At 38.1% G+C, this 16,830-nt stretch overlaps 1 protein-coding gene across 2 annotated transcripts in view; it reads right to left on the bottom strand.

Moving 5' to 3' along the window:
• Positions 1–1,547: 1,547 nt before the first annotated feature.
• LOC145995122 (dual oxidase maturation factor 1-like) overlaps positions 1,548–16,830 on the bottom strand; it is a 44,848-nt gene continuing 29,565 nt past the window's right edge. For both annotated transcript variants that reach the window (XM_083131659.1, XM_083131658.1), the window contains exon 4: positions 1,548–1,832. In XM_083131659.1, the coding sequence (XP_082987785.1) occupies positions 1,790–1,832 (43 nt within the window). In that variant the 3' untranslated portion in view covers positions 1,548–1,789. The remainder of the gene's footprint in view (positions 1,833–16,830) is intronic.

The following is a 16,830-nucleotide window of genomic DNA, read 5'->3' as shown; positions in this document are numbered from 1 at the left end:
GTCGAGCCTAACTTGTGGATGTTCCTATGGTTTAAAATCGTGACATTGAGACAGCTGGGCGGATGCTTTGCAAAATGTTTGATAACTGGGGTGATATCATCCCCCCGCACTTTCAGCACTAGCCTACTTTCAGTTTGCAATAGAATACGATTTTGGTCCAATTAAAATTCATGGCTAGGCCAAATAAGACAAATAATTTAAATAATGGCAAACAATAACAGCATTACATTCCTTGCTCATCCGTAAAAGGCCATATCGGAACCTAACATCTACCTATTGTAAATGAAGAGTGTTTCCACACAGCAGTACACAAATTGACAGTAAACAACCTATTACTGGTTAACATATGGACAAATTATAACGTTTAAGTCTTAGATGTAGTCAACACTATAATTTCTAATATTCTTGTGTCTTGTTTATGGCATGTGGTAAAGCATAATTCATCTCTTACTTCATACCGATTACCTCGATCATTTCATGTTTAAGAAATTTACGTCTTGTCTGTGCTGCCAGAAAAGAAACTGTAGGAGTGAGCATATGGCTGTTTTATATGCTCTATGAACAACACGTGAGCATTGGAGATTGAATATAATATGTGATTTGTAACTCTTTTCCTCAATGTAAACGTTTTCATCGGCAAATTATCTTTTTGGATAACAATTTTGACCTTTCTGAGCATGTTTCAACCCTTGTCTCTACATGGATTCAGGCAAAGTCTTGGGATTATAAGTTTCACTACACATTCATCTTTATATCACTGTGTTATCATTATTGTCTCTAGCTTCAAAGAACTGTCCGGAACCAAATAAAAAGTTGACTTATCTCCTATTAAGTAATTAATTTCGTGTAACTTACAATTCCTTATTAGTATTTAGGGTTGAGCCGATACCGTGCAGTGTGTGTCAGTAATGAAACAATTAACTAAAGAGCAAGTTTTCGGAAATAAAATATTAAATACACCACTGTCTGAATTCATAGGTGTGGAGTTTTTACAATTCTTGAAACATTTGGTGTGTGTGGTGTTTTGAAATGTTAACATTGAGTACACCATAACTTGAGATGTAACATGCCACAAATTTATTGCTTCACAGCCCAAACAGTAACTTAGTAGGTAGGTATACAGTCTTATAATCGAAGAGATCCGATTTCTGTAATTCGTAAGCACATATTTTGAAGAGTCCCAAAATATCTTGTGATTTAAGTATTTTAAAACTAACCTGGCTTAACTTATTTTTCTGTTATCATCATGCAACATGACTCTCGTTAAGCATTTTTGCAGGTCAACATTGCATACAATGTTGTGTAATATGCCTTCAAACACCAATTAATTATTTGTGTGATTTTTAATTTCTACTCATCCTGCAACAATAAATATATGTAGATTACTTGCATCATGTTGCATCTGATCATATAGACTGCCTCAAAAAGCATTAAGTTTCCAGTATTGACGACAGTAAATTTACTATTCCATTTGGATTTCTGTAAGAGTTTCTTATCGGCTCCGTGTACTTGAGGGCAATCTGGTATTAAATGCATAATAGATGTGCATGAACTATATAACTCGCCTTTATTTTCATAAAATTGTACAAACACATGAATATAAAAGTAGTAGCACTGGGTATTTTTGCAACTATGAATAGTATAGAAAGTTTTCATCTAGACTAATATAACGTTCCAGTTTGAAGTGATATTTTCACGAGGCGTTGAATAGCCAGCGATTAACATTTACACACGATACTTTTGTGAATTTTGCTACGCTAGAAATGTAATTTGCAAAATCCTAGTCTTCTTATATTGTACCAGATTCCATGTTAATATCAGCATAATGTGTCCTGCAAAAATAAAAAATGGAAATTTGAGTGTGTGATAAGATGCAATTCAAATTTCAAATCAGGTCATTTTGTATATGGGAAACGTTAACAAATTACAATTTAAAATAGGTTCGGCATACAAAAAACCTTGCGGCACAGAAGCAATAAAATTAAGAACTCCTTGATTATAATGCATCCTTATCTACTACGTATATGGTCAGACATATTTACAATTAAACAGACCATGATATATTTACATATGTGTGTGTGTTTCAGCAACCCTTCCCCGATATCTTAAAACAATTCAATTTATCTCTGTACGAAACAAAGTAGAGCACCCACAATTTAGAAAATCATTTCTATTTGAAATACGCACAGAAATGTGTCTTAGTCTTACACAAACCTCCCAAAAATTGCACCATAGGTAAGTGCCACCTTATACTTCAATTGATCAGGTTATTTTAGCAACTCAAATATTAGGAACCTAATTTTGATGTTTGTGCATATGTATAATTGCTTTTGTTAAATTGCAACAAACGATTATAATTTTCCACTTCATGAACCAATGAAACTTCAACCCTGATGAGGCTTGGTGAGAAATTTGATAATCATTTTGATTTTTTCTCTGAACATTAGAGCCCAAAACGTAAGTCTTGCCCCATATGTGTTTTCTAATCTCATTTTTCTCGCTGCAGACTAATTAAAGGATTGAGGTGCATGTTATATATTAACGTCTCTATCGAGGAACGTCCGATACATTTTGTGTCATGTGACTATATGGATAGGCCTTTCAAAAAAAGTTTGCCGGTAAATTTTGCCACACAGATGCAACTTTCTATTTCCGCTTGATGCTCATGACATTGGTGTCGCGCCCGCGATATATATATATATATATATATATATATATACCGGGTGTTTCTAAAGGTCGTTTACAACGCTTGGGAGGTGATTCCCCTCAAGAAAACAAGCGAAAAGTGAGAGTTCCATTTTTACGACTGAGGCTTCGTTTCCGAGATAGGAGCCTCGCAAAAGGTGACAAAGTGAACGTCACACCTAACTGGGACGAATACTATCACAGATAGAGAGGCGGTTCAAAGGGAATCATAAAGGAATCGTATGTGCTCAGTCCGGAAGTCACTATGAAAAGTTCACTGCACGCATGCGCAATGGAGTCCTCAAAGGAATTGGGGATTTCCAGCAACAACAACAATGCATGGAAAGGGTATGTAACGCAGCAAGAGGGACCGTGACAATGAGAAATGCGTTAAAGACAACACATCCCGACCTCAAACATCAAAACATGGCACGGAACAAAAAATCCGAAAAGTTGAGCACGGTTGTATACCCCAGTTACACGCGAGGAATAAACGGATCATATCATGTGGCATACGAGACACACATTACTCCATCAGGAGGAGGGTAAGAAAAACACATTATCAGATGATTGCGACAACGTGTATTTTTACACGCAACAACTACGTAATATCCCCCCCCACACACACACACAACAAACAAATGCTACAATGTCTTACGCACAGACAGTGCGTGTCACTGTACACCAACTGAAGATGTCACTTTCACCACACAAAGGGGGTGGGGAGCAATACCAAGAGTGTTCTCACTGGGATTTGCCGAGGGCGATAATCACAGACGGTTTTCAAAATGTCTGCCGTTTACTTCTACGCAGAGATGACAGCGACGAATCAAAGATTGTCGAGGACGAGCAAACAAGCCAGGTGTATCTGCTACCGTCGCGGCGGCGACGTTGATGCGAGCAACGAGGTCCTCAGCTGATGTGACAGGTGCGTCGTATACGAGGGTTTTCATTTCTCCCCAGAAGAAAAAAATGAGATAGTTGAGATCTGGCGACCTCGGTGGCCAAGGCACTGGCTCATCCCTACCAATGAACCTATTATGATACACGTCATGCAGGAAATTTCGTACATTACGATCGAAATGAGCTGGTGCCCCATCGTGTTGGTACCACATTTCTCCAACAGTTCAAGCAGAACCTCACTAAGAAATGCATAATACGTGCGACCATTCAGGCGAACAGGGAGAATGTATGGTGCAATTAAATGATCATGTACTATCCCGCACCACACATTCACTGAAAACCTGTGCTGGTGATGGGCCACAAAAAGTTCATGTGGGCTTCATCTGTCCACAATACCTTTGCCCCGAAGTGGGGGTTTGTGTCCGGCTGATGCAACAACCATTGGCAAATCTCCATACCAGGGCGAAAGTCACGAGGTAAGAGTTCTTGTACTTTCTGCAGTTTAAAAGGGTGCATTCCTTCCTCTGAAAACACTCGCCAAACATTCACATGAGACGTGTTTCGTGCCCGAGCGAGCACGGGCGTAATGGTGCCAGGATGTTCTGCGACCGCTGTTAACACATCTTCTGCAAACTGATGTGTGCGTACACTTCGGGGTCTTCCAACTTCTTGCCGCGGTGGTAACACTGACGCTGTTTCACGCAGTCGACTGTCCATTAACTGAAAGAAGGCGTGAGACGGCAAACGTCTATGTGGAAAGCGTTCTCCATACAGACGCCTTGCCTCACGGCTTACATGAAATGCATGTCTGCTATCTGCTGGGTCTTATACGCAGCCATCTGTGTAATAGGGAGCTGAAACTGCAAAGTATCGTTTTTGCTTAACACTGACACACTGCACAAATTGGCCGTATTACCGTACGAACATCACAGACCAATTGTTGCGATACTTGACTTGCCCACTCCACCACGTCAACTTCTTTCAATACAACATATTAGCACTCTTCAATGCGTATGACAACCTAGAGCGAACTGCTGATCATATCCCAGCACCTGCAACACGACTGCGACGACTGCCGGAGAGAACCAACCCTTCGAGCTCCTCTCGCGGGTACACCAGTCATGAAGGTCAAACGTAGACTACGAGAGCCAGACTTACCTGCGCAGTGCTTCCAAAACTGGTCTCTTTTACGTCACAGTGATCGCATGCGAACACTCTTTGTATTGCTCCCCACCCCTTTGTGTGGTGAAAGTGACATCTTCAGTTGGTGTACAGTGACATGCACTGTCTGTGCGTAAGACATTGTAGCATTTGTTGTTTGTTGTGTGTGGGGGGGAGGGGATATTACGTAGTTGTCGCGTGTAAAAATACACGTTGTCAGTAGTGGGGTTGACTGTACTATAAACCCACGAAAGTATGAACCCCCCCTCAAGCAGATTTGCTATACTTAAAACTAGCTCAACATGCCCAAATGAGCTTTTTGCTCAAGTGTGGAACCCTCCTCTAATCCCAGATTTTTGTAAAAATGCCCTCGGGAATTTTTCAGAAAGTATGAAGCCCCTCAGATTGATTTGTCTATACTTACAAAAGGCACTTCTGAGAGATTGTTGTCCATAAATTTGTTAAAAATATGCCCCTCTTGTGGCCACACTTAAAACTAAGCCACACACACATACACACACATACATATTTACTTCTGGTTTAAGTTCAATTGGGCACCAGCTTCAATTTGTTTATCTAATATTAAAACAATGTAATTCTTCTAGAATTGCTCCGTGACTCTCTCATTTCTTACATCATAAACATATGATTTTTCACCTATGAGAATAACACTACAAATGGTGTCTTCAGGTAAAGCCTCATGGAATTCACAGATAATTTTAATGTTTGTCCTGTCATTAACTACAACTTGTTTCCTTTTTGAAGTGTTGATTACAAACATGGGTCTCCGTGCTTTGAATTCATCTGGTGAGTAATACATATCAGTACTGCCAGTAGTGACACGTTTGAAAGCCGAAAATGCCTCATATAATTTAAGAAAATCATCCTTGGACATGTCTAAATTGTAATTTTCTCTAGGAAATACCTCATTTCTGCCATTTTTAAGATATATGTTCTTGATGTTGCAGCTATCAAATTTACTTGAATTTTTTTCCTGATTGTTGTGTCTCCCAGTCTGAAACAGTACCACCACAAAATCAGGCATGTCGTATTGTATGCTGGAGAATGAATTTGTGGCATCAAACTCATAATATGTACCAGATGCGGGCTTCTGTACGCATTGATATGTGTAAAATTGCAGAGGAATCTGTGGATTTTTTAGGATATCAGCTTTGTATTTAAGAGCATAACTGGCCTCATATTCAACAACCGGGATTCTTAGCTCCATAGTCTGAATAATGCATTTGCCTTCATCAGGTAAGGTATTAGGCAGAGCTTCTCCTGTAGGGTTTAATGTGCTGTACCTCATCAAAGCATTGTTATCATTTGCAGCTCTTCTAAATGTGATTCTTAAACCACCCTTCCACATAATATCTTTGTAATCCGAGAAGAATCCTGGCAACAGGCGCATGGGGAACAGCACTGTGTGGTTCTTAGATAATATTTTTTCACCAGCCTCAAATCCACCTATTTTGTAGTAAGAAGCCTCGGTTTTGGATAATTTTAATGTGGCCAAAGCTGTGGAGGTAATGCCGGGATAATCCACTCTGTTTATAACAACACCATGCTTTCTGATCTCAATTTCAGAGAACAGATGCGGCACAAAATTGTCTACCAATCTTATATTTGAATTTGCCGGATAATCTGTTCCATCGAGCTTTACAACATCAAATTTGATGTATAGATCTGCTCTGTGGGGGTGTATAAATCCATCCCCTACATCAAGATCAACCTCAATCTCTGTGTTGGGTTGATTTAAATTTGCAAATGTCCTCCTGTTTGGGGGGAATGATTGTAGCTCATAACTCTCAATATTTTCCATTGTATGTATTTTTATTTAAATGTTAATCTCTATGATAGCAGTTGTTGTGGCTCCAGCAAAATCAACTAATTCTTCTTTTTCATTAGTGACCATCAATTCAATGTAATCTATTCTATTATGACACACAGGAAAATATAATGTTGGGGATGGATTGTAGATGATGGGCTCCATGAATTCGGAATTAGGTTTGAATGTTGCAATGATCCCAGTTTGTTTGTGAGTGCCTATGCCATTTGATTTGGTGATCATACCCTCAGCCACATTACAGTGAATATTCAGAGTCTCTATGGCTAAGAATTTGGGTATATTCATAGCAGTGTGTTTGATGGCTGGTTCAAGTTTTGTGTTGTTCTCAAAGCCTAACAGCTCTCCTATAGTACCCAGATGCACTGTATCCGTAGCAGATACAATCTCTACTCTGTGAGTGACAGAATTTTGAGTTAACACTACACCTCTGGGTAATTGAGCATTTAGAGTGGATAGATTATACTGCCCTGGAGTGATGACAATTTTTTGATCTCCTACTGCAATTGTGTTGTTGTGGTGCGTAATATTAGGTATCAAGTACATGCCGTAAAATGCTCTGAGAGCTATTGTTTTGGGATACACTATGTCATCATGTAATTTGAGTTTCAATATTGAATTTTGGCTGGTGAGATGGAATACCCCCATGATGTTTTAAATACCACAAGGCTTTTTGAAAATTTTCAATTGATGGTTTATTTATTTGAGACATGTATCTGAGAACAGATAAACACAAATGTCCACAATTAACATCTTTGAAGTTTTGAACACGGGCATTATTGTAATAAAGATTAGCTGAATTTAGATATTTTACTAAATTTTCAGGTGGAACACCTCCAAATGAATCAAACACAAATGCCTCATCGTTTAAATCTTTAAGATAACAGATCCAGTGAGTGCCCTGATTTTTGTACTCATCCAAATTAACAATGCCACACTCTTTGTTGAGTGGTTGTTCCGGTAAAGAATCAGACATGTACACACCTCTAAAATGTTTGATGCCCAGTGGCTTGATTAAAGCTTCAATATCTTGGTTTGTAAGAGGCTCTTGTTTTTTTTAAACTTATTCATGGCTCTCTTAACACCTTTGCCTTTTTTCTCCATGGCCAGGTTATGGCGCCTCTGCTCATCTAATTCTGCCCTATTCTTTTTGGCATCTATTACTGTTTTTGCTATGGCAGCTGATCCCCCAGCCAAGCTCCCCACAGCCCCGAGAGCAGCTAAGATGGCAGGGATGGTAAATATGAAACCCCCTACATGTGATTTTTTTCTTGATTGCTGTAATTTTTTTAATTGGGGGGTACTAAGCAACAATTTCATACCATGTCCCTTTGCAAGACAAGAGCTTTTTTTCTTGCGCTGCTTTTTGGTCAAGAGACTGTCAATAGTTTTAAGAGATTTGAGACCTGCATAAGGTATTTGATACATAACACCCTTGGCCTTCATTGTAGGTTTATTATATACATATTCACAACCCCCACCCCAGTTTTTGTTTGGTGCTCATAGCTATGGTGGTTCCCAATGCTGCTATTTTTTCACTCAAAGAAGCATCTTTGCTTACAAATCTACCAAATGCAGCCTCTTCTAATTTCTTGTCTGCAACATGTCTCTTGTCAAGATCAGAATGTGTGTTGTATGCTATGTCATGGTCTCTACAAGCAGCATCTAGGGGATTAACACCAGGGTCCCCTCTGTTTAATCTATGATCCAATTTTGTGCCTGGACCACAATACTGATAGCCTGGAATATGTAGTTCAAATGGCAGCTTGTTTATAATGTCATTAACAAGCCCCCGACCCTCAGAGACATTCCAAAATTTGGGTGGTAGAGTATTAATAATTTTTATAAGATATCCAATCCCCTTAGGGTCATTCACTATAAAATTAGACAATTTGGTGCTTATCATGTCCATAATTCCAACCTTTTCATTGTAAAAATTGTGGTTGCCAGCATTTTCCTCCCCAGCTATCACCAATAACCTATCCACAAGTTTCCTGACATCATCAACCCACACAAATTCTTTAGGCAGGGTGTTGTATTGTTTGATTCCACTGCCAGTCTTAATTTGTGACCATATGGGCTTGATTAAATTATTGTATTTTGCCCCACTGCTAGACTTGACTCTTTTTTGTGTGGGATCATTGTTCTGGTATAGAGCATCTGATTTTATTAATATTTCTTTGTAATCCTCATAATCTTGATCTGTATAGCTGCCAGGCCTTTTCCTAGTCATCAGTTCCCACAACCCAGGTGTGCCGGTGTACTTAACAAAAGCACCTTTTTCTCCGAGACGAGATTCTGAATAAACAATTATATCATCTCCCATAAATGTTACTCTGAAATTGCCAATTCTATGAATGATGCTGCCATCAAGCTCTGTGTCAGCATATAAGCCAAACACCTCATCTTTATTGTCTTTAGGTGTGGTTAAATATTTTTGAGCAAGAAGACCCAATTCAATAGGATCCTGAGTAGCTTCAATTCTTCTAGGAGCAATAGGACTAGGTGTATGAATACTGGAAAGTGGGGTGAATGGATAGTCTAATATGTTCCTAGCAGCTACAGGTACAAGCTCTGTGATCAAATTTTGATTCTGCTCTGTAACAGTTTTGATATTCTTACCTAAATTATTAATAGCATCAATGACAGGCTGTTCTGTTTGTTTGTGTTTTTCATAAATTCCACGGTTCTCTGATTTCCATCCCTTAAATCTTTTTACAAGATAATCTCTTAACTTAAGATCATCAATGATTGGCCTTTTCATGGTTATTTATATATGTCTCAACGTCTAGAAAATCGTTGATTTTATTTCTGTATTTGCCACTATTGGGTGTTCTTGTCATATCAATTGTGACAAACCCATAACTGTCCTGGTTCCAGCACTTGCTGCAAAACTTGGAAAAATCATTGTAGCTCAAGTCCCCACCTACATATTCATCATGTATGTGTTTGAGGTTGGTATGATCTTGATGAAACACACATATAAAATTGCTGTTGTCTCGGATCAGCTGCTTCGGTATTTTAGAAAAAGTCTGTGCCAGGTAGAAGCAATCAATGTTTTTGTGTCGGCCCTGTGTAAAGAAATTTCTAACCTTGTTTTGATTATCCAGTATAATGTCATCAAACACAACAACAGAATTATCGAGACATTCATGAAGTGGCTTAACATCTGGTTCAAAAGTGGCTATATCCAGTCCATCATATAGCTTCACCAGCTGCTGATATTTTAATTGTTCCAAGCTCTTAGAGAAGACATACAAGTGCCTGTTTTTCCAGTCTAACCAGTTGGGTGCCAATAAAAAATTATCAACCATTAGTGTAGTTTTACCACAAGCAGATGGCCCAACAATGAGACACCTAATATTATCAGGCAGCAAGTTGCCATTTCTCTTATTCTGCTGTTCAGGTTCTGGCAGCCTTTTTATAACATCCCAGGTGCTCATATTATCACTTTGTCTGCATCGATCCAGCTGTTTTCCGGATGACCTAGCCATTTGACAAGTAACTTGTTGCCTTTTCTGCGGATGATTTTTTCTATGAGATATGTGTCAGGCTGTTTAGTTTTGCTGAGCTCTTGTTCATAGAACCTGCCTTTGAGAATTTCTCCTCGGTGATCTTTTATTATATATGTGTTAAGGGTCCCAGGTTTAACTTGAACCACTGTAAATAATTCGGTGCTCCAGTTTCTAGTAAAGCCTCTTTTGAATAAGTGCTTATATTTGCTGATTCTTACTTGATCACCCACCCTGTATTTGGCCCTTCTTGTTGTTGGCTGGTATCTAGGATAATAAACAGTCCTGATCAATTTTTGCTCATCAGATGAAGTTACTTCAGAGGGCTTCATGTTGATTGTGGAATGGACCGAGTTGTTATATTTATGTAGAAGTTCTGGAAGAATATTAAGCCATTTATAATTACCTTGAAGGGTAAATTGTTTATACATAAGATTTTTTAAGGTTCTGTTGAATCTCTCTACAATTGAGGCTTTGAGATCACTGTAACTCGAGTAATGTTTTATTGCCTGGCTTTTAATAAATTGTTGGAACACTGAATTATAAAATTATTTGCCATTACCTGTTTGCAAATAGCGCGGGGATCTTCCTGAATAATTGATGATTGTTCTGATGGCTTCTGTAACACATTTTCCAGTCTTGGATTTGAGTGGCACAGCCCAGGCAAATTTTGAAAATGTGTCTATCACAGTGAGTAGATACTTGTAGCCCTTGTTGATTTTGTCTAAGTTTTTCAACTGCCCACTTGCCATCTCAATCAAGTCGCTCTGCCATAAATCATCTATGCCTTTTGTCACTACTGGCAGTCTCTTAAAATTATGTCTGGCCTGTCTGTGTAATTCATCAACAATAATTTGTCTAGACATAATATGTAAACAAGAATATTGCAACTATGGGGTGTTCAGCAGCTGAAACTGCAGGATTTTCTAAATATAATTTGTCCCCTATTTGTATTTTAAATTCCAAAGTGCCATCATCTTCAGTATAGGCTGTTTCTAATGTATTGGGATCTGTAAAATCCTCTAACTCTACACTGGTGATTTTCGGTTTGTTGTCAGCATTTGTTATTGATAAGGTGGGGTAGTGGTGTGCCTGTGGTTGATGCCAATATTTGATCTTGATTGGTCTCAATGTGCCCCCAAAAAAATACTGGTAATAAAATTGTGCAGGGGACAGCATATATATTTTGCCGCCTGGTGTAAATGGTGAATCATATTCTTTGTTGGGGATGCTGTACAATTCAAGAATTACTGTATGTTTAGGATTCTCGATTATGCCTGTTATTTCTTTTTCTGCTGTAAGCAATCTGCTTGTTACAGATTCAAGGTGCTCATTGATAGTCCTAACAACATCATCATGACCTGGCTTGATTTTTATGTCCACAATAAGTTTCTTGTATTGTTGCACAATTTCTTGTAGCTGGGTGGCAAAAACAGACAGTGCATTTGCTTGATTGGATTCCATGGTTCCTAGCTGTTGATTGATATTAGCTACAATTTGTTGCAAATTTTCAACAACTGCCAATTTTGAATTTTGGGCTGTAAGATCATGGACCTGTCTTCTGATATCCTCAAACAGGGCATGCAGTTCATTAATATGTTGATTGGTTGGTAGAGTGGCCACTGTCTGAGTGAGTTGTTTGATCTCTGCTTGGATATTCTTGATATCTTCTGATTTCAATATCCTATTCACTGCCCTCTTAATATTTTTAAGTTCCTGTGATGTGGGAAGATTTGATACTGTATTTTGCAAAGATTCAAGTGCCAATTTCACATTGTTTAATTCAGAAGCATCAGCCACATTTTGCATAGCATTTTGGAGCAGGGCTATATCTGCCTGAGTGGGTGTGGATTGTTGTAAAATTTCAAGTTTTGTTTGAATATCATCGATCAAGTGATGAAAATGAGATAGCTCAGATTCAGTGTTGAGGTTTTCAAGCTTTGTGATTTGTTGCTGGACACTGACAAGTGTGTCTACAATACCGGGCAATCTGGATTCTAGTACATTTGCCAAATCATTTTGCACTGCTGCTATTGTACCCTCAAGATGGGTTATGGAACTTTGAATTTTTCCAAAATCTTCATATGTTTCAAGTTGCAGCTTAATATTTGCTACACTCCGAGTTATTGCATTCAAAGCATCAGAAGATGGCAAATTGTTCATAAACTTTTCAAGTGTCTCAATGTTTTCTTTAACCTCGGCTATGGCATTGTTCAGAGGGTCCAGATTAGGTATCTGGAGTGACTGAATCTGTTCTTTTAGAGTGGAAATCACTAGATCAAAATCTTCTTGTGATTTTATGCTTTTGACAATTGTTTGGAGCTGTGTCTGGACATTATTTATCTGCTCTTCCAATTGCTGTTTCAATTGCTCGGAGTTGGTGGCCTGGCTCTTAAATTTGGCTTGAAGAGCTGCAACAGCTTCTTCCAAACTTTGAAAATTATCCAATGTTGCAAGGTCAGTATATTTCTGAAGCAGCAATTTGAGTTCAGAATCAATTTTAAGAAGAGGGTCCATGCATTGTGATTGCAAATTTGTAATTTCTAATTGAAGACTGGCATTGAGTGTGGTTTGTAAAGCTTGTAAATCACTTCTTAATTTCTTGACTCTGACATCAAGCATCAGAATCTCATCACTGTGATCTTCATGTCTTGTATGGCCAAATATATCATTAGGCATTTTTGTTTTAGTGGTTATTTATTATAGAGTATCTGATTCTTAATTCTATAAAAAAGGGTATAAGCTTGTCATAAGATCCAGGGACCTCAATATATAAGCAGTCACCAGCAGAAACAGTATAAACAGTGCCAGAAATCATGTTTGAGTGCTTAATTCTATAAATATTTCTCCCTACTGAAATCTTGACATCACCCTCAGGGGTTGTAATAAATTGCAATTGACCACCTACAGGTAATTGGTAATGATTTAAATTATTGTTAAATATGTACAATGTTTTGCCCGTTTCATCATCAATATCTGTAAGTATGCTGTTCAGATGAATAATTAACAAGCCACTCAGTTTAGACAGCATATCAGAAGAAGGTTGTGGTGTTGGCAGGTCCATAATAGCCTGTTTTTTGAACCCAAATAAGTTCATAGGCATGTTTATTTATTTCAAATCATGCTCTGTAATTGGGCATTGTTTGCCATTTTTCAAATCACAATGCCCCCATGGTAGAGTATGCATGCCGCATGACAAGATGCATCTCTTATCATCATTTGGGTCCAGGGCCACTTTTCTTACAATATTTGAAGTCAGCAAGTGATCCTCACTCTGAATTCTATTTTCTGATGTTCTGATTGAACTCTGGGATTTGAGGCAATTTTCATAATCTTCAAATTCAAGATCTTTTTCAACAGCTACTTTGCCAATGCCCTTAGCCTTTTTGGCAACAGCGCCACTACATGTTTCAAAACTATACATCTTGGCACTTAACCCAGCAAATTTCACAATAACATCACCACATGTCTCATCTTTTAACTTGCCAGGCACCTTTTTGTTGTGGGGTTGAATTCTTGTATGTTCACTGGTATCAAAGTATTGAAACAATTCAGGCTGTGACATATCTTGATAAACATCTTCTGTTTGAATATCAAGAATAAAACTATCCGTGTCCATGTACAATAATTTTACACGATCACCATAAAAAGGTTTCAGTACATCATAATACAATATTAACATATGTAATTTGGACAATTCCAATATCACAGCCCCTACATAAATAGGTTTATCAAATTTGATCTTTGTTTTCATCATGTTGAAAAGTGCCATGTGCTCATCATAAATTCTTCTGTAATTGAAGTTGGGCTTTGCAACCAATTTTTTGCTCAGGCTGGGGTCAGTAATTATTTTAACATCGGTATGTTTTCTGACATTTTCAATTGTTTTGCCATACACTGAATTCACCATCAATTTAAACAAGGCCTTATCAAATTGGCTCTTTGCAGATGTTCGAAGCTCCGTGTTTGTATCAATGTATGGTTTCAACCATTCTGAGTGCCTGAACCTTAAGACTTTTCCAATTTTGGTCACTTGAACACCATGTTTCATCAGGAACTGGAGGTTTTTGTAATATATGACATAGCCTTGTTTCGGCTCCAGAGTCATCATGAGCTTCTTCTGTTTAGAGCCAGGTGAGCACTGAACCTTGGGAATTGGGGGCAGATCAGAAAATTTATTGTGCAAATCATCTGGAATTGTCAGATCAACCTCTAAGAAGAGGCCATAGTCACTGTCATCAAAATCCTTAAGATCTTCAATATTGAAATCTTCAACCCACTCAAGCCCTGCATATGGCAATTTATCCATCATAGCATGACCATAGAGGCTGTTTGCATCTACATACAGTATATAATTTGATGGCCGTGCTGGATCATAATCAGGCAGCATAATATGCTTGTTATTTGCTCTGGCATATCTCTGGGAACATTGCACCATCCCTCCTCTTATACATTTCTCCATAAACAGATACATATCTTGATCGTGGATCAGATCCAATTGCATTTTAGTATTCAAAAACATTGCGGCCCATGCTAGGCCCGGGGCACTGTAAAAATACACTGGGTCCAGTTTATAATTTTGCATGGAAGATTTTCTGAATGCCTGCAATATATCAGCTAAGAGGGTGACATCAAGTTTCAAATATGCCATGTGATAATCACCAAATGTCTTGCATTTTAAATTGTTCCACATCAACTGAGCATGGTGATAATCTTCATCACTGATTCCAGATCCTCTGATTCTGCTGTAAAACTCTTCTTGTGGTGGCAGGGAACACTCATCAAATTTAGAAAAATCTGTAACATAGTCATATGGATATACACCCTTCCGCCTAATTAATTTCAGGTCCTGATTTGGAAACAATGCACGTGTGATTTTGAATTGATCATCAGATAATTGAGTGGCCAGTGTATCCAGGCTAGCAGATAAAAATCTGTAAGAATCAAGAAATCTTATGTGAATAGGAACACCATCAACTTTAATTATCTTGCTAATAGATATATATTTCTCATCATTTTCAGCTAAAATATTTAAATTCTGCTTGTCAAACCCCTCGTATCTGATCAGATGATGGAAATCATAATTGGATGCTCCATGGCAAAATATGGGGATGAATCTTGGTCTCTTGATCTTAATATTGCAGCTATTACACAGGGCCTGTTTATATCGACCATCTGTATGAGAATGGTGATGTACCTTGATATTTGTATCTGAAAATTCAGAATCACATACCGGGCATTTTTCTGCATTGTTGAAATCTTCAATCTGTTTCTCTGTTAAAGGCAACATGGGTTTTGATTTTAATAAGATGTTAGATGCTATGTCACGGCACTCATTTTCTATTCTATGTGCAAATATTTTGATGGCATTTGGTCCCTTGTATGAATATTCTTTAATAACAACACCATCCCGTATAACCATAAAACAAAAGCTGGAAGGTTCATGTAGCTGGTATGGTGTAGTTGAAGATTCCTCGGGATCTGGATTGCAGAATGCAACAGGTTTGAGATTTGATTCAGAATCCCAGACAATATATACTGGGTGTTCCAACAAGGCTTCATACTTTTTGAATTTGCAATTTTCACTTGGATTGGGCATCACCATATGAACAGGTTTATGGTTGCCACAGTATTTCAGATGCTCAATTAACTTGTTTTTAGCAATTTCTGCATTCTCTTCCCGAACCCCTTTTATCATTTTTTGACCATAAAATACAGTTAAACATCTTCTGCACAACTTGAATATTGTATGAGTTTTGTCTAGTTGTTTTCTGACTAAAGCTTCAAGACTGTGTATCAGAGTGTAATGATATGTACCATCCTTTTCAATTAAGAGCAGATCAATCGGAATTGCAGATTCATCATCAAGTGTACTGATTCTGAGAGGTGCTATCAAGCAATTGCCAGTGGAACAAGTAAATACATTAATAGATAATTGTTTGCCATTGATGTGCCTGGCCTTTTTTTCAAATTTATCAATATTCTGAACTGACATTGGATATTCCAAACCCTCCATTGCATCGTCAAAAATATGTTCATGCTGTTTGTAATAACTTATTCTCTCAGGATGCCTTGAAACTAGAAACAAAGCAGCTAATATACACCACAGAAAACATTTCTGGTCGGTATTTTCTATATTAACCACGGCTCTTCTGTTTTTAATATTATCAGGTAATGGCAAATATGTAGATCCTTGTAATGGGCTGAATTCAGAAATATTAACATATAACTTGTGCGGGGATCCGCATAGGCTCCATCCAGACTCTTTTGATGCAAATTCAGAGTGTTTAGTGTTCAGTTGATCTATCAACCTGCCTATTATTGTGTCTGAATTTGCATTTGAATATACAGGTACAGTTTCTGTTATGTGGGGATGTGTAAATTTTGTGCCATTTGGCTTCTTATATTGTACAAACAATTTGAGGGACAGCTTATAAGAGCCATTTTGTGCATTAAGAATTGCCTGCAGATTAGAATTTATACTATTCAAGAAATTCTCAATGCCACATCTTGGCTCTGATACAAACCGGTGATCCCTTAATTGGCCGTTAAAACTGCTACGGATGGGTTCATGGCGTGGCTGCTTTGCTGCTCTGGCATTAAGAGGTGCATCGTGCCTTCTTTTCAGACCAGATGTAGATGGTTGTGAGGGCAATGCAGAGCAAATATCTTTATGTGTATATGTGAAGTATTGCATGCTGTATTTTCTATGGCATTTGGGGC

The sequence above is a fragment of the Lepisma saccharinum genome, chromosome 11 (genome assembly GCF_977018435.1).
Source record: "Lepisma saccharinum chromosome 11, izLepSacc3.1, whole genome shotgun sequence".
NCBI classification, from domain to species: domain Eukaryota; kingdom Metazoa; phylum Arthropoda; class Insecta; order Zygentoma; family Lepismatidae; genus Lepisma; species Lepisma saccharinum.
The sequence above is the reverse complement of the archived record's forward strand: the minus strand, read 5'-3'. Positions and strand labels throughout refer to the sequence as shown.